The sequence below is a fragment of the Mus caroli genome, unplaced genomic scaffold (genome assembly GCF_978045245.1).
Source record: "Mus caroli unplaced genomic scaffold, Mus_caroli_1 scaffold_12, whole genome shotgun sequence".
Taxonomy (NCBI): domain Eukaryota; kingdom Metazoa; phylum Chordata; class Mammalia; order Rodentia; family Muridae; genus Mus; species Mus caroli.
The window spans coordinates 53,814,261-53,838,279 of record NW_028227267.1 but is presented as its reverse complement, the minus strand read 5'-3'; the positions used below and the strand labels follow the sequence as shown (position 1 = coordinate 53,838,279).

Sequence of the window (24,019 nt, the reverse complement as noted above, 5' to 3'; positions counted from 1 at the left end):
GAAGAAAAATTTTAATATTTTTTAAGTTACTCAGTGTATGTGTTAGGGTAGCAAGTTCCTGTGTGGAAACAGCCTGCCTGAGCTGGCTCTCCTTCCACTGTGTGGGCTCTTGGCACAGTTCAGATGGTCAGGCTTGGTGGCATACCCTTCTCCTATTGAGACATCCTACTGGCATAACTTTTCATTCTTCTTCTTTTTTTTTTTTTTTTGCAGCTTTATTTTATGTGCGTACATGTATGTCTGTACACCACACAGTCCCTGGTGTCGGGAGAGAGCATAGCAGATCCCCCTAGAACTGGGGTCACTGCTGGTTGCTGGCCACTGGGGGGATGCCAGGAAGCTAACCCGCTCCTCTCCAAGAGCTACAAGTGCTCTTACCTACCTAGTCAGCTCTCCAGCTCATAACTATTCTTAAAAATATTTGCTTGAAAATGTTTTTTGTTATGCGATTTTGTTTGTTTGTTATTAGTAACCTTATTGGTGCTGACAAGCTGGAAGGTGCCATTTTTATTAGTGTTTGGTCATCGGCAGGGCTGCCAATTTTTCCTGTTGGTCTAGTTTTAAAACAGATTTCTTCCTCAATCCCCACTAAGTTACCTTTGAAAATACATTTTCCTCAGCAATGCTCAGCATAGAGCCCCAAGGCTAAAGAAAATCATACGTACATCGAGTGAGCTGCACCTTCCCCAGCAGGCTCGAAGGCTGCTCTCTGGACTGAATTGCTCCTGTCTGGCGCACAGGGGTGGAGTAGCAGCTCCTTTTCTGTCTCGTACACCGGCTGAAAACACCAAGGCTTCATCTGTTCCTCCCCTAGGCTTCTGGCTTTGCTGGAACATGTTCTCAGAGCCCTGCTGAGCCTCTAGGCTCTCTCTATAAAGCACAAAGGCTGGGAAGATGGATGGATATCCTGAGTTTCACAGTCCCCTGGGCCGTATTTCTGTTTAGAGCTGACAATTGTCAGTGGGAGGCCCTGAAACACTGTTCCCCTGTGCTTCCAGAAGGTTCCTGGAAGAAACTTCGAGAAAGGCAGCAGTCAGCCTGAGAAGGACAGCGGGTGGAGCCGCAGACCTTGGCCACTGCTTAAGCCTCTCTGGCATCCCTCCCCTCCGCCCCAGCCTGGGGAGCCACATGCTTCTTCTCTTTCTTTGTTCTCTCCAAGAAATGAAATCCTTTAGGCTTTGAAACAACATTCACCATGGCCTGCAGACCCAGTCCCTTCAGCAGTCGCTCCCACCCTTGGACTGAAATCACAAGTTGTGTGAGACTCAGTGATCAGCAGCCATAGACTGATGCGGTCACTGGGAGACCTAGCAAGACCAGAGCACTCCCATCTCTAGTCTTTCAGCCAAACCTCAGCGCTGGAATGTTAAAGCATGGGCTATGGCTTTGCTAATGTTTGAAAAATGCTTCCTCACCCGGATGGGTGGGAGAGGATCTGCATAGGAAATTCTTTCCTTCATACATAATAAATTGTCACTGAATTTAAATAACTCACAGTCACAAAGGGATGCTAGTAAAACCATTACACTTTATAGCAACTGTCAGCCCAGTCCCTGCATGCCTCTGAGCTAGGTGAACCTGTAAGAAGAGATTCACTCCCACAGCCCTTACTTGTGTGCACAGAGAAAGTGTGGAAAGTGAGCCACAAAAGAAGAGTACGGTCACTGGCGCTTCCAGCGTGGCGGGAGCCTCTGGTTGGTTGGTTCCTGTCCTGTGGGTAGGCAGGCTGACAGGCAGAAGGGTGATGCAGCTGTAGCAGAGAAGATTCTCTCAGGCGCAAGCCAGCCGTGAGGTCTTGCTGGAGCATCCAGACGGCACCTGAGCCTGCTGCCTAGGACCTGGTGCACAGCAATCAGGGGCTGGACCTGCAGGACGAGGGAATGAAGAAATGACACCCAGCCAGACACAGCAAAACAGAAAAGCTGACATGGGCAGGTCTGGGCTCTCAGATGGAGAAGCTGCAGAGTGTCTTGTATACAGTTGAACAGAGAGGTTATTGGTACAGATAATGAGGGGCAGGTTTAGCTAATATCAGTAGGAGCCAACTCTATAGGGGAGCAGTGTTCAGGCAGTCTTCATGGGGATAGGAGGAACTTTGGTGAAAATTCTCTGTACACGCTATGAACATCCACACATGGATCCAGGGAGAAGGGTTTGCCATCTCTACAAGCCTAGCCTGGGCTTGAGGTACCCCAGAGAAAACTAGAGATAGGAATTAAGGCCTGGTGAGGGGAGCACAACACATTGTTTATGTAACTATGATTAAAAGGATAAAATATGAAGTATTAGAGGTATTTGATACCAAATGCACATAAATTATTTAACTGTCATCTTTGTATTCTCTACCAGACACATAAGACGCTTCTGAGAAGGACAGCAGCTGATGTTGAAATGGTCCTGGGATACAGGGACACCAGTGGCCCACTCAGTCCCAGAGCAGCCCTAGGTAGCTCATTCCTCAGATGAGCAGCTATGCTCAGAGCTGGTAGAAGGTTTGAGAAAGCTGCACAGATGCTAGGCAGCAGTGGAGTGCGCACACTCATGCACTGACTCCCACTGGTGCAATGTTCCGAGAAAGGAAGGGGAGAGGTCAGGCTGCTCTGCTGGGCTCTGCCACACTCGGTCTCCGGAGGCTTCCCGCCATGCCGCACTGTGACTCTGCATGTAGTCACACTTAGACCTGGGCTCCTGCTAGACTTAGAAACAGATTCTAGACTTCCTTTAGCTCTTAACGAAAGAGCCGAAGGAGGTTGGGGGCGGAAATTAGTAGTGGAGCCTGGGTCCCACCCCCAGCTCCACCAAAGGGAACGCCTGTAAGTATTTGGATTTGTGCAGGAGCGTACATGAGTTAGTGTTTAGAGAGACTACAGATTTGCTAACCATCAGCGATGGACACATATGCAGAGGGCAGAACTGAAGGTTTTATTTATGAACATGCTGGTTCATGAATGTCACTTGGTCTTATGATTTAAAACATGCCTGCTATTCCAAGTCTTCGTCCCAGGTTTCATAGACTCCTCCTGTCTCGGTCCCTAGATGGGAAGCGCAGGAAGCTCATAGATCTTGAAGTCAGTGGGGAATTTGGCTTCATATACAGGTGGCAAGCTCTTCTTGGTGCTTGTGCTTCCCTGGCTGCTGGCAGGGCCTGAATGGAAGGAGCTTAGGCAGGTAACTTAACCTAAAGAGACTGCCAGGTCACACTAAGCAGCTGGACTGTTAGTGCCAAACGGCCTGTGGTTATGGGCAGCTCCACTTGGCACTTTTTTAATGGGAACAAAAGGCTCCAAGTGGTGAGCTGAGATGCAGTCTTGAGAGTGTGTAGACATGACCTCATCGCATAGCTTGGCCATGAAGTAGGGAAGGTGAGGTGTCATCACCAGGCTGCAGGTGAGGTGGAGAATGCTTCATGTCTGAGCTCCGCTGCTTTCCTACCTGGCAATCCCAGATGGTGAACCTTGGTCCCGCCACTGTTTCCCAGCCTGCTTCTTCAGCTCTCACTCCAGCCCCTCCTCTTTGTAGTGGTTCCCAGACCTCCGTCAGTTCATCCTGCTTCCTTTGACCTGCAGTCTGTCAACTCCCAGGTCTGGCCATGACTTTCTGGTGTGTCCTGACGCAGTTGTCAAACAGCCAGGAACAGAGCATCATTTAATGGCAGATGGTTGCATGGTTCTAGGCCCTGTGGAGTGGGTGGATGAAGCTATGAGGATGTGGGGTCCAGACTCTGACAGAGTTCAGTCTTCCTACCCCACCAGATAGAGTTTCTCTCTGTAGCTCTGGCTGGCTCTGTAGACCAGGCTAGCCTGGAGATCCACCTGCCTCTGCCTCCCAAGTGCTGGGATTACCCCACCATGTCCAGCTGTTTTCTCCCAGTCTTTTTTTTTTTTTTTTTTTTTTGGTTTTTCGAGACAGGGTTTCTCTGTATAGCCCTGGCTGTCCTGGAACTCACTTTGTAGACCAGGCTGGCCTCGAACTCAGAAGTCCGCCTGCCTCTGCCTCCCGAAGTGCTGGGATTAAAGGCGTGCACCACTACGCTCAGCTCCTCTCCCAGTCTTAAGGAAGTGGACTGGGATAAATGGCCAGGTATCATCAGGCCTGGCCAGGAACAGTGAGGGTAGTACTTCTCTGTTCTGCGGCTAGACTGCCTACTGCTAACCAGCCCTCCATGTCCCCTAACTGCCTACCATTCTCACCAAAACCTACCCCTCTCAGTGCTTCTTCTCTTAGCTGCCTGGCCATGTCACCTTCTGCTTCCTTCATCTCTGCCCCAGAGTGCCTGAAGCTCTGTACCCCTTGTTGCCCCCAGCCTCATCTTCAGATTATGTGTGTCTGTGTTTGACAGTTCCCTTGATAATACAAATAGGCAAAGCCAGTGATAGCCCAACCCTAGGTGGGGGTTCCCTGTCATATTACATGTGCCTGGGTGTTGCCACTACCCTCCTGGTGTGCCCCACATACAACTCCTTTCTGTCTAGCCCATCAGCCCTGAGTAACTGTCTCCACTTGGATGGGCTTTCCACCTTTTCCAAGTACATCTGTCTTTGAAAGGATCTATGCTTTCCCTGGGTAGTCGGGAACCATCTTTTCAATTCATGGTAACGTCACTGCCCTCTCCTGTTGCGTGTTCATTCTGCAAACACTTTTAAGGGACAGAGCTGTATGGATGTGGACAGAGCTCCAGGGGCTTTATAAAGACTGTCTTGGGCAACTCCTTAACTGCTGTAGATAGCAGAGGACATTGTCAACAGGAGGCATTCAGTAAATGTCTCATAAATGTGCCCATCCAGGCATTTCCAGGGATCCCAGAGTTAGCACAGAGATGAACTGGGATCTCCTCTAAGGTAACATGTCTTCGTAGCTTCAATCTGGATCCACCAAGCCAGTCACTAAAGTTCCTCCCTCCCTCCCTTCCTCCCTTCATTCCTTCATTCCTTCCTGTGAGTGCTCTGTCTGCATGTATACCTGCATGCCCAAAGAAGGCATCAGACCCCACTATAGATAGTTGTGAGCTACCACGTGTTTGCTGAGAATTGAATTCAGGACCTCTGAAAGAACAGCCAGTGTGTTATCTCCCCAGCCCCATCACTGAAGTTCTTTAAAGAGCCTGAGTCTCTTTCAGGCCAACTATCAGAGACCCCGCACATTTTTGACACAAGCTCTTGTGTCAAGGTCCATGATGTAATATGTGCATATGATCCCAACGGTCATCTCAGCACCTGATAGGGTCCCAGCAGCCACAAAGAGGAGGCACAGGTGGCTTTGTGGTAGTGAAGAAGATGATGACGACGACGATGACGATGGTGACATCCCTTGCTTCCTTCCTAGGAGATGGCTGGCAGAGCGCTCAAGCAGACAGGCAGTAGGAGTATTGAAGCCGCCCTGGAGTACATCAGTAAGATGGGCTACCTGGACCCCAGGAATGAGCAGATTGTGCGAGTCATCAAGCAGACCTCCCCAGGTGAGGCTACTGTACAGTGTGTCATAGGAAAAGGCGTGTGGTCTGAGAGCAGGAGGCCTGCACAAAGAACCAGACCTAGTCAACCCTGGAATTTAACCTAGGTGTTCACATGACACCCCCCCCCCCCCCCCCCCATATCCCTTTACAGCAGCCTGTGTTACTGTCTAGAGAGTTCGTGTGTCTGCTGAATATTTCTATCTTTCAGGGAAAAAAAGAGTTAAGAGTTGAAATTTTAAAAATCTTTTATTGGGCTTAAGGTCTTTGAAAAGAGAGGCTTATCAAAACCACATTTTTTTTTCCTCACATTCAACAGCAGGCAGCTCTCAAGGCCTGCAGCGGTGAGCAGTGTGTCAGCTTTGGAAGGGGCCGGTTGTGATGTTCCTCTCCAGAGATGGAGTAGATAGATGGTCTGTGGTTCCTGGGGCATGATGGTGGGTTTATGTAATCCCTGCTCCATGGAAGACCTGCAGTAAAGGCTTCCCGTGGTGAATGAGGACATTGTAAGGGCTTCCCAAGGGTTTGCGCTGTGGTGGGGGGTGCACAGTTCTGGTTTCTTGAGACAAGAAATTCCCTCACCAGCTCCTAGCTGGTTCAGGAGTCTGTCCTGGAGAATGGTGCTGCAGGGAACGGGCCCAGCTCCGTAGCCACTGTCTGCCTTCTTGTTTTTGGTGTGTTGTGCTAGCCACATTTGCTCAGCCCAGGCAACACAAAGCCCTCCATCAGCTGTAACTCCTGTTCAGTGCCAAGGCTGCTGAGTAATTTCTGTCAGGTGTGTGTTAGCGGTGGGATGGGGTGGGGCGGGGCGGGGCTTATCCCTATGAGTGGATAAGACCCTGACTTTGGATTTGAGGATTCAGGGCCAGATCTAGCAGAGCAGAGGAGTCTGTAGGAGATGAAAGGAGCCTTTGTCCTTTCCAGGCAGCTGCTTTAAATGAGAAGAGAGTTTCAAAATGGAGAAGTCGGGATAAGGAAGCAGCAGCCGTCTGTGTGTCTCGGTGTTGGTCAAGAGAGGGACTCTTTGTAGATTGGTTTTTTTTTTTTTTGTTAAGGAATTTAAAAAATATTTTTGTTTTTAATGGGAACAGTGCACTTGATTGCAAATATTTTGCAGGGCAGAATCCCCCTAAGGCTGGAGTCCCAGGCAGTTGGGAGCTTCCTGACATGGATGCTGGGAACCAAACTCGGGTTCTCTGCACTTTTACCTTCCGGAGCCATTTCTCCATCTCCTCTCCATCATTCTGTTCTTACTTAATGTTGGGGATAGATCACTTTGTTTGTCCTTAAAGAAACTGCCACGCAGTGGTGGCACATGCCTTTAACCCCAGCACTTGGGAGGCAGAGGCAGAGGGAGGTAGATTTCTGAGTTCCAGGACAGCTAGGGCTACACAGAGAAACCCTGTCTCGAAAAACTCAAATAAATAAATAAAGAAAGAAAGAAAGAAAAGAAAAGAAAGAAACCCAACAGAGCTTTAATTTGGAAAATAAATGAAAGGAAAATGAATATTTGGACAGTGAGTACAATTCTGCCCTTTGTTAGGAAAAGTAGACTTTCTAAACATGACAATACATAAACTTGGCTCCTCCCAAATAACTGCCTGTCATGGAGAAAACCCTGTTGGCTGTCCAGGTCCCCTCGCATGGCCGAGCCTGACCTTAGGAGCCGAGTCGTTTAAGGCACTGTACCCACTCTGGCCCATACATAGCCTTCCCATTTGCTCTTTGACCTTCAGCCCCATGATCCATTTTCCCCTACCTTGTGTGCCACTTTAGTGTGACAAATTTCTGCTGGTACTGGACATACCCTGCCGGGAATCTTGAGTAGAAGACCTTATATATTTGCCTAGCCCCAAAGATAAGGCTACTCTGAGAATCAACCTGCAAGTAGCAGCCCACCATGTGCTCTGAGGCTGACTTCTCACTCTTTCCTCTCTAGGAAAGGGCCTGGCGCCCGCCCCGGTGACTCGGCGGCCCAGTTTCGAGGGCACAGGGGAAGCACTCCCATCCTACCACCAGCTGGGTGGTGCAAACTACGAGGGCCCTGCCGCACTGGAGGAGGTGCCGCGGCAATATTTAGACTTTCTCTTCCCTGGAGCTGGAGCCGGCACCCACGGTGCCCAGGCTCACCAGCATCCTCCCAAAGGGTACAGCACAGCAGTGGAGCCGAGTGCGCACTTCCCGGGCACACACTATGGTCGTGGTCATCTACTATCGGAGCAGCCTGGGTATGGGGTGCAGCGCAGTCCCTCCTTCCAGAGCAAGACGCCACCAGATGCCTATTCCAGCATGGCCAAGACCCAGGGTGGCCCTCCCGCCAGCCTCACCTTTCCTGCTCATGCTGGGCTGTACACTGCCTCGCACCACAAGCCGGCGGCTACCCCACCTGGGGCCCACCCATTACATGTGTTGGGCACCCGGGGTCCCACGTTTACTGGCGAAAGCTCTGCACAGGCTGTGCTGGCACCGTCCAGGAACAGCCTCAATGCTGACTTGTACGAGCTGGGCTCTGCGGTGCCCTGGTCTGCAGCTCCACTGGCACGCCGTGACTCGCTGCAGAAGCAGGGTCTAGAGGCCTCGCGGCCGCATGTGGCTTTCCGGGCTGGCCCCAGCAGGACCAACTCCTTCAACAACCCACAACCCGAGCCCTCACTGCCTGCCCCCAACACGGTCACCGCTGTGACGGCTGCACACATCCTTCACCCTGTGAAGAGCGTGCGTGTGCTGCGGCCCGAGCCCCAGACAGCCGTGGGGCCCTCGCACCCCGCCTGGGTGGCTGCACCCACAGCACCTGCCACCGAGAGCCTGGAGACGAAGGAGGGCAGCGCAGGCCCACACCCACTGGATGTGGACTATGGTGGCTCTGAGCGCAGGTGCCCACCGCCTCCGTACCCAAAGCACTTGCTGCTGCCCAGTAAATCTGAGCAGTACAGCGTGGACCTGGACAGCCTGTGCACCAGTGTGGAGCAGAGTCTGCGAGGGGGCACTGAGCAAGACAGGAATGACAAGAGCCACAAAGGTGCGAAGGGAGACAAAGCTGGCAGAGACAAAAAGCAGATCCAGACCTCCCCGGTGCCTGTCCGCAAGAATAGCAGGGATGAAGAGAAGAGAGAGTCTCGCATCAAGAGTTACTCCCCTTATGCCTTCAAATTCTTCATGGAGCAACACGTGGAGAATGTCATCAAAACCTACCAGCAGAAAGTCAGCCGGAGGCTACAGCTGGAGCAGGAAATGGCCAAGGTAATTTCTCACCCCCTTCTTACTGCGTTCCCAGCTCCCCTTTACTCTGTAGCAGCCACCTTCAGCACACACCCATCTCAGACACGGGGAGAAGCCAAGCTGCAGTGCGTGGCCCCCCTTCTCCTTCCCCCACCCTCAGATGAGGACCCTGCTAACAAGTTAATCAGTGTGCTGTGTCCTTACTCTTGGAGAAAGCACATCCAGGATGAACTTCTGTTAACATTCTGGAAGGATGAAGAATGTTTTCATAATGAGATATGTTAGAGAAATATACAATATCATTGGTTCAGTAATCCAAATTAGTAAATAGTGGTTTGGGTTAGCCTCTGTGAGACAGTGTCTTTATCCGCAGCCCCCACTGAATGGTCTCCCAGTCCTGCCAGGGTTGTGGGTATTCCCAGTACCTAGCTCAGGATGTAGCTGTTATTTTGTGTTGTTTTGTTTTATTTTGTTTGCTTTTGGTACTGTTTTTTTTTTTTTTTCATCCTTGCACTGTGTGTGTTGTTTTGTTTTATTTTAGATTTATTTATTTTTTTCACGTGTGTGAGTATTTTGCCTGCGTGTTTGTCTGTACAAACACGTTTGTGCCTCTGAGGGCCAGAGGAAGGCATTGGGTCCCCTGGGACTGAAGTCACAGGCAGTGGTGCTGCCATGTGAGTTCTGAGGATGGAAATAGATCCCCTGGAAGAGCAGCCAGTGCTCCCAACCACAGCGCCAGCTCTCCAGCCCCAGTGGTTGTTCTCAGTGTTCTGGAATTGACACTGTAAAGTAATATAGACGGTGCTTTTTAATGACATTTTAAATTTACATCACAGTAACTTTACATCACATAAATTAGTCATTTCAGAGTCTAGGACTTAAGTTTGTGTTCTCATTTCCTTTTGGCCCAGAGTCATTGCTTGTTTTCTGTTTTCCTATTTTCTTTGAACTACTGAAATATTAGCTAGATTATGGATTCTAGGAATGTTTTCCACAGGACTTTTTTTTTCTAAGTAGTAGTGGTTTTCCTTGCTTTTTAGGATGTAAATCAACTAGAAAAAGACTTTTCTTTGGATATCATATTTGCACGTATGTGGATGAATGTTCCATATAGAGGTAGATGTCGCCATCCTTATGTAGAAACTGAGGCTGGCTGGTGTCTTTTGTGTAGCCTGGTAGACCTAGTCTCTTCCTTCTGAAGGGTCCTCACTGCTTGAAGGCAGACCCGCCCATGCACTCGGCTGCTGTGGGGTCCATATAACAGGCCTTTGATTTTCCTTGTGTACAGGCTGGGCTCTGTGAGGCTGAGCAGGAGCAGATGAGGAAGATCCTCTACCAGAAGGAGTCTAACTACAACCGGCTGAAGAGGGCCAAGATGGACAAGTCCATGTTTGTGAAAATCAAGACTCTGGGCGTCGGTGCGTTTGGGGAAGTGTGCCTCGCCTGTAAGGTGGACACTCATGCTCTGTACGCTATGAAGACTCTCAGGAAGAAAGATGTCCTGAACCGGAATCAAGTGGCCCATGTCAAGGCTGAGAGGGACATCCTGGCTGAAGCAGACAATGAGTGGGTGGTCAAACTCTACTACTCCTTCCAGGACAAAGACAGCCTGTACTTTGTGATGGACTACATACCAGGCGGGGATATGATGAGCCTGCTGATCAGGATGGAGGTCTTTCCTGAGCACCTGGCCCGCTTCTACATTGCAGAGTTGACCCTGGCCATCGAAAGTGTCCACAAGATGGGCTTTATCCACCGGGACATCAAGCCTGACAACATCCTCATCGACCTGGATGGTCATATTAAGCTGACAGATTTTGGCCTCTGCACTGGATTCAGGTGGACTCACAATTCCAAGTACTACCAGAAAGGTACTGCTTCAGACCTACTGTGTGCACCTCCTACACACACATACACACACACACTTTGTTACTGTAACTTGGTGGGGCATACTTCCTTTTATAAAGGAGTAGGAGAGCATGCATGAAGCCAATTGCTTTGTTAGTGGACTTTCTTACTGAATTTTCTTGACCACTAAAGGCTTTGATTTAAAAAAAAAATCACCACACTACCCTATTAAAAGAAACTTTGAGCTGAGGGTGGTGGCGCACGCCTTTAATCCCAGCACTTGGGAGGCAGAGGCAGGCGGATTTCTGAGTTCGAGGCCAGCCTGGTCTACAAAGTGAGTTCCAGGACAGCCAGGGCTACACAGAGAAACCCTGTCTCGAAAAACCAAAAAAAAAAAAAAAAAAAGAAAAGAAAAAGAAAAAGAAATCTCAGAGTTCCTGGAGTCGTTGCTCAGTAAACAACATCTGACCACCATGGAGAGGGGACCGGGGTTGTCAGTGGAGGGGAATGTGTGCTGACAGGAATTGACCAGAATCATGTTTCAGTTTGAAGCTATGGCTTCGCTTCAGTGTTGAATATCAAAATTCATGCTCTTTTCTGTCATTCCCCCTTCTCCCCGGTAAAGGGAACCACATCAGACAGGACAGCATGGAGCCTGGTGACCTCTGGGACGATGTTTCCAACTGTCGTTGTGGAGACAGGTTAAAGACCCTGGAGCAGAGAGCGCAGAAGCAGCACCAGAGGTGCCTGGCACACTCTCTGGTTGGGACCCCAAATTACATCGCTCCAGAGGTGCTTCTCCGCAAAGGTATGCCAGCCCACGGCCTCCTCGGCTCACTGCCCAGTTTTGTAATTCAATGTGTGTTATTAACGTGTTTGCACCTACCTAAGCCTGTGAGCTTAAGGTTTCCCTAGCAACAAGGCTCCATCCTCTTACTTCTGAGCTGGAAGGGCCTTTGCTTCACCAGGATTAACCCAGTATTTCCTCATCCTGTACCCGGGAACCTTGGGCTTTTTATCTCAGATCCAAGGGGATGACTCTCACACTAACTGGCTTTTTCAGGGTCAGCTAGGGGCTAGAAAGATGGCTCACTGGGTGCCCGTACATAAGACACAGGTTTAATTTCCGTCAGGGAACACCTACATCGTTGTTCATCACTGTCTAACTCCAGTTCCAGGGGATACAGTGCACTCTTCTGGCATCGACAGGCACTGCATGCACACAGTGCACAAACAGACATGTTAGTAAAACACCCATAAAAATATATTAATTAAGTTAAAAAAAGTACAGAGTGAGGTGATAGAACTGTTTGGGCTATAGGGCCACTGCTGTCCCTGGCCACAGTTTTCAAGCTCTGCTGACCTCTCCCTTGTGCGGGCTGGGTTACTCCATGTCTGGCACACAAACTAATTCTCCCTATTGGGCCCAAAAACCTTAATGGGCATCAGATTACTACTTGTTGGTGAAATTGGTTTCCTGGATAGATGGTTGGACACACCATCTGCTTCCGAACTGGAGGAACCCCAAGGGGGTCTTTGTGGTCTGTAGTGACAGTGGGTGTCAGCTTGACCTTGTGGTTAATCCAGACATAGACAGTCTTTTGTTTATAGTGTACTCATGTCTTTAGACCTAGTCCAACCTGGTTCAGAATGAGATTTTTCATCAGCATGGTGGTCTGATACAGGTTATTGATCCTCTCAGCTTGTGTGCACAAAGGTGTCTCCTGAAAGCTTATAAATGCTAATTCTGGTGCCTAGTAGTTCTGTAGCCTGGGGGTTGTTCTGCAGTGCTAGGAGGGGCTGATGAAGACAGAGTCCAAAGCTTTAACCGGCTGCTCCTATTCGAGGTTACTAACAAGTGGCTGAGAGTAGGGCCAGAAGGAGTGGTGGGAGAGCATCAGTGATAAATGCACCTTTGCTCAGCCTCCTGTAGACGACAGCCTGATCCCCACAGCTGGGAGTCCACTGCCACAGGGGCTGCCTACTTTTTGTTTATTTTTGTTTTTGAGACAGAGTTTCTACCTAGTCTCCATGTTCTTCAACATCATTTAAACTGATTTGTAAATTTTCCTGTGAAGCCATCTGCTTTTTGCACCTGCCACATAACCAGGAGTAGAGCATTGCCCAACCTGAGTTCAATCCCTGACATCATCCATATGGTGGAAGGAAAGAACAACTCCCACAAATTGTCCTTTGGCCCCCAACATATGCCATAGCACACACACCCACTCAAAGTCATATGAAACTCTAGTCGCTAAGTCTTGTCTTCTTACTTACTATAAAAGCATCCTGTGTTTATGAAGACCAGTGATTAAAAATATGAAAACCCAAGTGCCTGTTGCCTGCAATATCTGTGAGCACCTTTGTGTGAGCCCATTGGAGCCGCCAATCTGAGCCCCTGTCTGAGGGCGAGCTTTTAGTAGCACAGAGCTACCTCTGAGCTTTCTCACTCCATACTGCCAGAATCTGAGGGAGCCTCTATGAGTGACTGAGGGGATGCTGTCTTTCAGGGTACACACAGCTCTGTGACTGGTGGAGTGTCGGTGTCATTCTTTTTGAGATGCTGGTTGGGCAGCCACCTTTCTTGGCCCCTACCCCCACAGAAACCCAGCTGAAGGTAAGCGTCATAACATGTCATTGTGTTATGTGTGTGTCCAGATGATCAGTGTGCCTTCCCAGAGCCCTCGGACAGTTTTGGACCTCTTACAACACATAGACTAGAGACGGCAGTTATTTATGGTGGGGTTTTCCAGCGGGTCTTTACTTTTACTATACTTGTGAATTTTTGATAATAAGGCAACAAAGCTAGACATGAGTTTTAATATATTTGAACACCTGTAATTTTATGTAAACCATTAGTGGCTCTCTCTCGCCCTCTTGTTATTTCCAAGCAAGAATAACACGCAGTGAGATGCAGCGGCAGCTGTGGTCAGCCCCCTGCCTCGCTCACCTGCCCTGCAGAGCACCGTCATCCCTGTGGCTGTAATGACCAGCTCGGTGGTCAGGCTCAGGCTAGCTGTGTGCATTCCCAGGACTCATGGAAAGCAACCGGATCTATCAGTCAGCCCCTCAGCGGCTCATTCTAAGTTCTCAGCCACTGCTTCCCGAATGTGTGAATCCCTATTCAGAGAAGCACAGTCCTAGGGAGGTTTTTTGTTTTTTAATCCAGATTAGTCTATGGTAGAGCATAAGAAACTTTGAATCAGTCGGGTGGTGGTGGTGCTCACCTTTAATCACAGCACTTAGGAGGTAGAGGCAGATGGGTCTCTGAGTTCAAGGCCACCCTGGCCTACAGAGCAAGTTCTAGGACAGCCAGGGCTACACAGAGAAACTATTTTGGGGGGGAAAAAAAAGAAATTTTGAGTAAAAACTCAGTTCAACTGAATGATACAATTAGTTTTTGCATTTTCTGCTTACTAGGTAAATTGCTGAACCACTCACTAATATGTCTGCATAATAGTAAGCCAGATTATTTTTTATTGTGGTAAAACAGATGTGACATGAAATTTACATTCAACAATTTTGAAGTGTGTGATCTGTTGCCTTAAGTGTGTTCTCATAGGGCTGCATAAACCATTCTGGGTGTTCTCATCTCACCCATTAAACAACTGCTCCATTGCTCTCCCCGGCCACTTGTGCCCTATCTCAGAAGTCAACTGGGCGCCTCCCAGATGTGCAGTTCTTATCTAACTTACCGGCCACCTTTCACTTTGCACGATGTCCGATGTCTGCAAGGTTCATCCTGCTGTGTGTGGATTTCCTTCCACTTGAGACTGAATCGCAGCTTTTTCAAGCTGGGCCCCGTGGTTGGATGATTGTTCCTGGGTTGGTGGGTGTCTGGATGTCTCCTGACCTTTGGTGACTGTGAGTAGTGCTGCTGTGCACCTCTTACTAGTGTGCATCTGCCTCGGCCTCCTGAGTGCTGGGACTGCAGACACGCATCACCACCAACGGGCCCCTCCCCCTTTGGAATAGCCATTATCCTCAGGCATGGGTGTGCTGTAGGGCACCACTGAGCGTGTGTTCTTGTACTCAAGTGCTGTTTGTGTGCTTTTAAAAATTCAGATCATTTGTTGGAGTTCTCGATGCATTCTAGATGTTAAGTCCTTTACAGGTTTATGCTTTATGGGTAGCCGCTTCCCTCTTAGTAACTTGAGTTAATGAAGTGCCAGTTGTATACCCCTGACTGACCTCGAACTCACATGGTGACCAGGCTGGCCTTGAGCCTTGAGGCTGGCCTGCCCTGCCTCTGAAGGGATAAGGGTACTGATGGGAACCACCATACATGGCACGGCAGTTTATAATTTTCATGAAATCCAGTGTACTCTTTCTTTCCTGCTGGCGTCTTGGTATCCAGGAAGACCTTTGTCACATTGTATAGTTTTACCCCTCTAAATCATCTACTGTAGATCAAACCCTCAGTCAGCAGTCAGTTACACTCTCAGTTCCACACTGGGCCTAAGCCTGAACAATGCAGACAACCTTAGGTTTTTCTTCACAGTATACATGGCTTCATGACAGATATTTTTAATGACTACCCAGATGGGTTCAAGGCCAACTGGGGTCAGTTACTGAAAAGAAAAGAAAAATCCCAAGGCCACTCCCTAGCCTCAGTAAATACCGAATTGTGTTTTGTGGTGGCCCAACAAAAACCCGTTGCCATACCTGAAGCTGTGAGAGGCTCACACTTATTATATCTGAGGTCGAGGCTGTGCAGGCTCAAGACCTAGGTCAATGGGGCTCTAACAATGGTTCTGCTGCCCACAGGTGATCAACTGGGAGAGCACGCTGCACATCCCTACACAGGTGAGGCTCAGCGCCGAGGCCCGAGACCTCATCACGAAGCTGTGCTGTGCAGCTGACTGCCGCCTGGGCAGGGATGGGGCAGATGACCTCAAGGCACACCCGTTCTTCAACGCCATCGACTTTTCCCGTGACATCCGAAAGCAGCCCGCGCCCTATGTCCCCACCATCAGCCATCCCATGGACACCTCCAATTTTGACCCGGTGGATGAAGAAAGCCCCTGGCATGAGGCCAGCGGAGAGAGTGCCAAGGCCTGGGACACACTGGCCTCCCCCAGCAGCAAGCATCCAGAGCATGCCTTCTATGAGTTCACCTTCCGTAGGTTCTTCGATGACAACGGCTATCCCTTCCGGTGCCCGAAGCCCTCAGAGCCCGCAGAGAGTGCAGACCCCGGGGATGCGGACTTAGAAGGTGCGGCCGAGGGCTGCCAGCCGGTGTACGTATAAGCCTCAGTTAACCACAACTCGAGGAAACCCCAAGTGATGTTTCTTTTCAGAAGACAAACTCAAGCTTAGGAATCCTTCATTTTTAGTTCTGGTAAATGGGCAACAGGAAGAGTCATCCTGACTTCAAATTAGCCCTCTGAGGACCTTCACTGCATTAAAACAGTATTTTTAAAAATTTAGTACAGTATGGAAAGAGCACTTATTTTGTGGATACCCATCTTTTTCTTACTAAATTATAAGGACTGACTTTGAGAAACCATGCTGCTGTTATTTCCATGTGTGTTGTATCTGATAGCACTTGTCCACAGCTAGAAAAGGAAGAGCTGGAGACCGTGAGGTAAGACGTCTGTGCAATAAGAGAGAATGAGACGGAGCTCTGCTCAAGTCACGAGGACCGCTTATCTACACAGTGGCTTTGTTTTGTATTTTCCCACATTTCAGATTGTGCTGTAATGTTTGAAAGCTGCTTTTGTATTTCCTCCTTTGCATATTATAGTTCCTAGGAAGAGTGAGCAGAGATGGCGGGTGTGGCTCGGGTGTCTGGTGTGGAGAGTGCTGCGTGAGCAGGGGTTTCTAGTATAAAAATACCATATCTTGCCATTCACAGCAGGTCCTGTGAAGACGTTTTTAAATGAGGTATTCTAGACAGTGTGCTGATAATGTATTGTGCGGATGATGATTGTAGCCCTTATTGTTTAAGAAATGCATATGTATAACTGAAGTGTGATTTTTTTTTTTTTTTTTTATGTGTGTGTGTCTTGGATATGACTGAGTTCTTTGGGAGGCAAATGTAAACATTTGTCATATATAAAACACATCAAAAGGGATTAAGTCAGCTCTGCCAAAACATTGGACGTAATTATAGCGTTGTGTCCATTTCTCTAGTCCTGTATGCTGTCAGGCGTGGTTGTGGGAGCTGGAGCTGGACCCTGCTACTTCATTCTTTCACACACAGGGTTCCCGCAGCCATAGGTGATATAAGGGTCCTGCTTCCTGTGTTCTCAGCCAACCAGGAGGTTCTGTGAAACCCAGTCCTCTGGGCCTCTTTCACATGAGAGGTGTCTGTCACATCTCAATGTGACTTAATACGTTTTTCTAACTTTGTAAAAAGAAAAAAGATTCTTTGAAGCAACATTGGAGTACAAAAACAAGCCATACTTTTTTCTTAGACATATAGGTGTGTCTATAACTATAGATAAACACACAAAATAGTCCTTATTTCAAATTAGTGCGCTTCCTACTTACGCTGATTTCTATTTGAATGCATTCAGTTTCTTTTGCTTTTCAAGGATGGAACACATCCCATTTTCATTCTGCTATGCCACATCTTCTCAGCAAGGTTCTTAGCACAGTGGACCCGTTACTTAGTATTATCTAGGCAGAAACACTTACAAATTTATCTATGTCTAAGAAACATTCCTGTGTCTGGTTTACATTTGTATGAATGGCATATTCTGAAGTCTGCTGTGCTGGTATTGTGAATTACAGTATTCTCGCTATTTTGTAGTAATGCCGTGTTATTTACAGCGCTCTGACATAGTTTCATGTGTTAGGTTCTTTCTCAGGAACTCAATTTAACTATTATTTATTGATATATCATTGCCTTTGAAAGCTTCTACTGGCACAATTTATTATTAAAACTTTAAAGCCTAGTCTCTTCATTTGTGGTGTTTTGTTGGAATTTGTGAGATATTACATAATCATGCCCGGGGCTTCCCACACTTCCGTGGTCCATAGAGTCTAAATCAACCTGAGATCGATAGTATAACAGAACCTGTAAAATGGGGATAAAATATATCTGCTCAGGGTTTTGAATGGATTGAGATTCAAATAAATACAGGTGGCAGGTGATAAACTCAAGGGTGAACGGCTGCAGTTCCACCTGTGTCGTCATGACAACCATGGAAGAGGCACAGGAATATGTGGTGTCCCCTCAAGTTATTGGTAGAGTGAGGAGTAACCTTGACCCAGGGATTAACCCTTACTGGATTCATTCACAGTCTTGGAGGAGGTAGAGAGTGGTGTAGCAGGAAGCCCCGGGATGCATGCCATGCCCTGGCCCTGGCCATTGGAGGGTGAGCTGTTCAGGTGAGTGGTCATCCTCACCTCAGGCCCACACATGGGATGTGCTGACCACAGATGAAAACCTCTGCATCCATAGGCTAAAAGAAATCTTCTGTCCTCTACCGCAGCTTTCCCTGTCCCACCAGGGGAACGGTGACCGACAGAAGCTCAGCCTTTTGTTGGAAATAGTGACTGGGTGATTGGTTTAGTCTTTCTTTTCATAAATCTAGTCATACGGTTAAAAAAAAAATCATTATTTCCCGATAGACAATGGTCATACTTGTGCATCCTGGGAGAAGTGCAGAATAAGGAGAAATGTACGGTACCTCGGGGGGTACTGAGCCTTTTTCACCAGCTTTCTTGGCAATGGGTTGTTGAGGTGATTTTTTTTTGTTTTTTTTTTGGCTGCACCATTTTGACCTCACCATGTAACCCTGGCTGTCTGTGAACTTGCTATGTAGAGCAGGCTGGTCTCAAACTCACAGAGATGGCACCTTCCTCTGGGATTAAAGGTGTATGCCAGCCAGGATGGCCTCTGTTGTTTGAGAACCTTGTATACTGATTCCCACAGTGGCTGTACAGACTTATGTTCCCACCACCAGAGGATAAGCATCTACATCCGTGCTACCCCTCAAGCTATTGATGCTATGAGGAAAACTGGACGATGGGGCTGTAACCCAGGGGTGGTTAAGGTGCTGAATGCATTTTTAAAAAGTAATTGTTGGCCAGTGCATCTCTTCTTTGTCCAGTCTATTTATTAGCCATTTATTGGCTTTATGTCATGGTTTGTATATGCTTGGCCCAGGGAGTGGCACTATTAGAAGCTGTGGCCCTGTTAGAGTAGGTGTGGTCTTGTTGGAATAGGTGTGTAACTGTGGGTGTGGGCTTTAAGACCCCAGTCCCGGGGCTGGTGAGATGGCTCAGTGGGTAAGAGCACCCGACTGCTCTTCCGAAGGTCCAGAGTTCAAATCCCAGCAACCACATGGTAGCTCACAACCATCTGTAATGAGATCTGGCGCCCTCTTCTGGAGTGTCTGAAGACAGCTACAGTGTACTTACATATAATAAATAAATAAATCTTTAAAAAAAAAAAAAAAAAAGACCCCAGTCCCAGCTACCTGGCAGTCAGTATTCTACTAGCAGCCTTCAGATGAAGACTCAGCTCGTCCTGCACCATGCCTGCCTGAACATTGCCATGTTCCTGCCTTGATGATAATGAACTGAACCTCTGAACCTGTAAGCTAGCCCCAATGAAATGTCCTTATAAGAGTTGCCTTGGTCATGGTATCTGTTTATAGCAGTAAAACCCTAAGACACTTCTAATTTATTTTTTGATGTTTAATGTTGTATATCCTCGGTATTAATCTAGTGTAGTTGGCAAGGATTTCTTTCCCCATCCTGTAGCCAGACTATCTTAGTTATCTTCCGTTGTGATGAAACGCTTTGATCAGGGCAGCTTATAGAGGAAAGAGGCTATTAGGGCTTGCAGTTCCGAGGAGTGGAACCTTGGTCACAGGAGTGGGAAGCTGAGGAGTCCCAACTTGAGCTGCGAGCCTGAAACAGAACGCCTTCCAAATGGCCTTGCCTGAGAGAGCCCATCTTTAGTGACATTCCTCCTCCAACAACCATACCTCAGACTCTCAAACACTACAAGCTGGGGACAGAGCACTCAGGTGCCTGGGACACCGAAGACAGGTCTTCTTGTGCTCCAGGAAGATCCTTGACAGAGATTGATGGCTTTGTGCCTTTTCAGCACTCAGAGCTGTCAACCTTCAGACCCAGGTTCTTCAACTTTTTGAAATGTACTGCTATAGTTTACCAGTTTCTTTCTTTTCTCTTTTTTCTTTTTCTTCTTTCTTTCTTTCTTTCTTTCTTTCTTTCTTTCTTTCTTTCTTTCTTTTTTTTTTTTTTTTTTTGATACAGGATTTCTTTGTGTAGCCCTGGCTGTCCTGGAACTCACTCTAGACCAGACTGGCCTTGAACTCTTGGAGATCCATCTGCTGCTGATGTCCGAGCGCTGGGACTTTAAAGTGTGCCCCCACAGCCAGACTATTTTCTTTGACCTTTATTCTGTGTTTTTAGTGCTTGTTCTAGGGGACAGTGGATTTACTATACATCTTCCAGTGTTCTTATAGTTATACCTGTATGTCAGGAAAACAAAAGTGATTTTCTCTTTTGTTCTTACACCAGATCTGTCGACACAGGAGACGTCTGTGACCTTGGAAGGTAGAGTTCCATAATGCATCTTTGGCTTTGATGAATTTGTTTATTAGTGCCTATCAGGTCTATTATGAGGGATATTACAAAACTTGCAGATAAGCAAACACTGACAGAAGGTATGGGAGGGGAGGGCCTTTAGAGTTTTTACGAGGATTTCTTTCCATGGGATAAAGATATGACCAGAAGCAGCTTGGGAAACGCAAGGCAGGAGGAGCCTAGAGGTGGGAAGCAGAGCAGCAATCATGAAGGGATGCTGCTTGCTGGCATGGTCTCTGTGGCTCACGAGCCTGCTTTCTTTTGTTTTTAAACAGGGTCTCACAGTATAGCTACTGCTGATCTGAAACTCGCTGTCTAGGCTAGGCTGTCCTTGAACGCAGATACCTCTGCCTCTGCTTCCCAAGGGCTGAGACTAGAGGCTTTTGCCACCACACTAGGCATTCAGCTGCTTTCTTATACACACAAGGACTACCCACCTCGAGGTGAAAGAGGAAAATTACTGAACTCTCCAACTCAGAGTTCTCTTACCCCTCCCATCTAGAGATTGTTCCCGGAACACACCTGAACTTTTTACCTCAGAGTACATTCTTAAACTCTTCACCCCAGAGTCCGACCCCCTCCCAAGTGAGAACGGTTCCAGGAGCATTTCTGAGATAAGGGTCTCCTGGAGCGAACTCAGTCCAACCCCTCCCAACTAAAGACTATGCCAAGAACATTTTTGAGATAGGGGCCTCCTGGTACTACCCCAGAATGTTCCAATAGATCGAGTACATTGCCAAAATATAGGACACGACCCCTTGGTTATGTAAAGCCCCTTGGCAAAGCCCCTTGGTGACGTAAAACTTGTACTTTTCCCCTTACCCTTCTCCTATAAAAGCCTGTGACAAGTCTGGGCCAATTGCCGAATCTCCTCTGCACCTTGCTGGCTGCATGAGTTTCGACCCCAGATATCTGGTATATGTGCTTTTTATGTGCTTTCTTGTCGTTGCTGTATTAAATCTTACTCTCTATACATCTTAAGTTCGGTCTCAGTGTCTTCTTGGGTGCGCGGCTGACCCGAAGCTTGAGTAAGTGCCTCCCTTTGGGAGTTTTTGAGTCTTTCATTTGGTGCATTGGCCGGGAATTAGCGCGACTACCCAGAAGTCCTGGACCCACTCAGAAGTAAGATTTACTGTTCTGCTTTGGTCTGGTGTCTGTGTTCTGTTAGTTTCTGGAGGCCAGGAAGGCTATTCTGTATCTGGTGCGATCGCAGTTCTGGTTTTGCGTGACGCTCTGTGCTCAGTACGAGCACCAGAGACCGCACTCCGGGAGGGAGTGCGGGGTGGATAAGAGCAGACGTGCCCAGGTGTCCACCGTCCGATCTGCCCCTGGGAGACGTCCCAGGTGAGATAGGGGAGGACCAAGGACGCTTGGTGGACCCCTCTGGAGACCAGGAAGGTCTCAATCTGTCGGCCTTGGAGAGGCCATCTGATTCTGTAAGTTGCCTGTGGGCGACGCGAGGTCGCCGCTGTTTTTGGTTTCTTTTTTTGTCTAAGTCTCATATCTGCTCTTGTTGTGTCTGCTATTATTCTAAAAATAGGACAATCTGCCAGAACGGGAGTAAATGTAAAATCTCGCCCCTGTCGGAACAGTGTTCTTTCTGCCAGGGCGTGAGTGGATAATGGAGTTCCACCCCCGTCAGAAAAAGGGAGTCGATGTGGAATCCGACCCCGTCAGAAAGTGGCGTTTGGCTGGTTGTGTAAGTCCAGGCGTGGACGAGTGTGCTTGTTTGTGGCTACGTGACAAGACTGTGTGTGTGTGTGTGTGTGTGTGTGTGTGTGTTAACCCTTTGTCGACTGTAGACTTGGACTGACGTCAGGACAGAATTTGTCAGCAATCCTGTTGCCCAGGTAAGTCAGGGTGTGGCCAAGTATTCAGAGGTCAAAAATTACATTGTGTGTATAGACCTCAGAGCTCAGGATAAGATAAAAATTAGTTTAAAACTCTAAGACAGACCTTGACAAAATTAATCGTGGAGACTGGCACAGACTTGGTGTTCCTTCCCTATGCCCTATTCAAACGTATTCAGTTTTACTCTTTTTAAGATCTTTTATGAGACTCCTATGCCCATCATAGTCTCAAATGATGTGTTTAAACCTATGTTGTGATAATAATGCTCTGTATGTTAAGTTAAAAGGCTTGCAGGTGGTCTGGTCACAACTGAAAAGGATTGGACTGAGTACGTGGACAACATCGCGCCAGGGATCCCAACAGCTGAGACAGTGAACGAGCTGGGTACCCCAAGGACATCTCACCAGTTCCAGCCAGAGATCTGATCCTACGTGCACCTACATCATGCCCAGACCCTCAAGCCTCGCCAAAAGGGCCCCTGCCTAGTTCTGTTTACTAATGCTTCTTGTTCTGTTTTTGTTCCCATGTTAAAATAGGGTAAATGCAGTATTCTCCGCATAAAAATATAGACTTCTGAAATTCTAAGATTAGAATTATTTACTAGAAGAAGGGGGGAATGAAAGAGGAAAATTACTGAACTCTCCAACTCAGAGTTCTCTTACCCCTCCCATCTAGAGATTGTTCCCGGAACACACCTGAACTTTTTACCTCAGAGTACATTCTTAAACTCTTCACCCCAGAGTCCGACCCCCTCCCAAGTGAGAACGGTTCCAGGAGCATTTCTGAGATAAGGGTCTCCTGGAGCGAACTCAGTCCAACCCCTCCCAACTAAAGACTATGCCAAGAACATTTTTGAGATAGGGGCCTCCTGGTACTACCCCAGAATGTTCCAATAGATCGAGTACATTGCCAAAATATAGGACACGACCCCTTGGTTATGTAAAGCCCCTTGGCAAAGCCCCTTGGTGACGTAAAACTTGTACTTTTCCCCTTACCCTTCTCCTATAAAAGCCTGTGACAAGTCTGGGCCAATTGCCGAATCTCCTCTGCACCTTGCTGGCTGCATGAGTTTCGACCCCAGATATCTGGTATATGTGCTTTTTATGTGCTTTCTTGTCGTTGCTGTATTAAATCTTACTCTCTATACATCTTAAGTTCGGTCTCAGTGTCTTCTTGGGTGCGCGGCTGACCCGAAGCTTGAGTAAGTGCCTCCCTTTGGGAGTTTTTGAGTCTTTCAGAGGTACCACCACATCCTGGAGTGTTGGGCTCTCCGATATAAATCATCAACCAAGAAAACGCCCTATAGACTAGTCTATAAGCCAATCTGATGGATGCAGTTTCTCAATTGAGGCTTCTCTTCCCAGAGGACTCAAGCTTATGTCAGGTTGGGAAAAAAAAAAAGAAAAAAAAAAAAGCTAACCAGGATGGCATGAGTGATATCTGGCCACAGAGGTCAATGTATGCCTCAGTGCCTCTCTCTCTTCCCCAGAGCTGAGAAGACAGAGCTGAAAAGTCCCAACCGTCCAATCCTGCCTTGGTCTTTGAGATGCGACCAGCCCACATCCTCTGCCTAGGAGCTGTCACGAAGGAATGAACTGTTAATAGACAGAGCGGGATGTCTTGCTTTAATTAGTGCAGGGGTTTGGGGAGTTGTACTGGTTAGAGCTGTGTCATGAGGAAGTCACTGTTAGATGTATTAGTTATATATCTCACTACTGTGATCATGACGGAGAAGGCGAGGTGGCTGGGGTGTGAGGTACCCTCCACAGAAGGGAGGAAGAGACTAGACAGGAAGTGTCCCCCTATAAAACCTCAAGTGTCCCCAACCTCCCCACACAATGCCACCAGCTGGGGAACGTGTGAAGCTGTGTGGGACAGTTTATAATGCAAGCTACAATTAAAATCGTGTGTTTCAGAACAATCACAACAGCGTGCCATCTCTGGCTATTTTTATATCACATTCTGGAAGATTCCCTGGACTTTATCATTCAGGGTTTGTACTGGCTGGTTTTGTGTGTCAACTTGACACAGGCTGGAGTTATCACAGAGAAAGGAGCTTCAGGTGTGAGGAAATGCCTCCAC

The 24,019-nt window shown here is 47.9% G+C and overlaps 1 protein-coding gene across 1 annotated transcript in view; it reads left to right on the top strand.

The window, feature by feature from the left end:
• Lats2 (large tumor suppressor kinase 2) overlaps nt 1-17,592 on the top strand; it is a 56,183-nt gene extending 38,591 nt beyond the window's left edge. The window contains exons 3-8 of the mRNA XM_021182563.3: nt 5,323-5,455; nt 7,389-8,689; nt 9,957-10,539; nt 11,142-11,324; nt 13,027-13,133; nt 15,284-17,592. Of these exons, the coding sequence (XP_021038222.1) occupies nt 5,323-5,455; nt 7,389-8,689; nt 9,957-10,539; nt 11,142-11,324; nt 13,027-13,133; nt 15,284-15,766 (2,790 nt within the window). The 3' untranslated portion in view covers nt 15,767-17,592. The remainder of the gene's footprint in view (nt 1-5,322; nt 5,456-7,388; nt 8,690-9,956; nt 10,540-11,141; nt 11,325-13,026; nt 13,134-15,283) is intronic.
• The last annotated feature ends 6,427 nt before the right edge of the window (nt 17,593-24,019 follow it).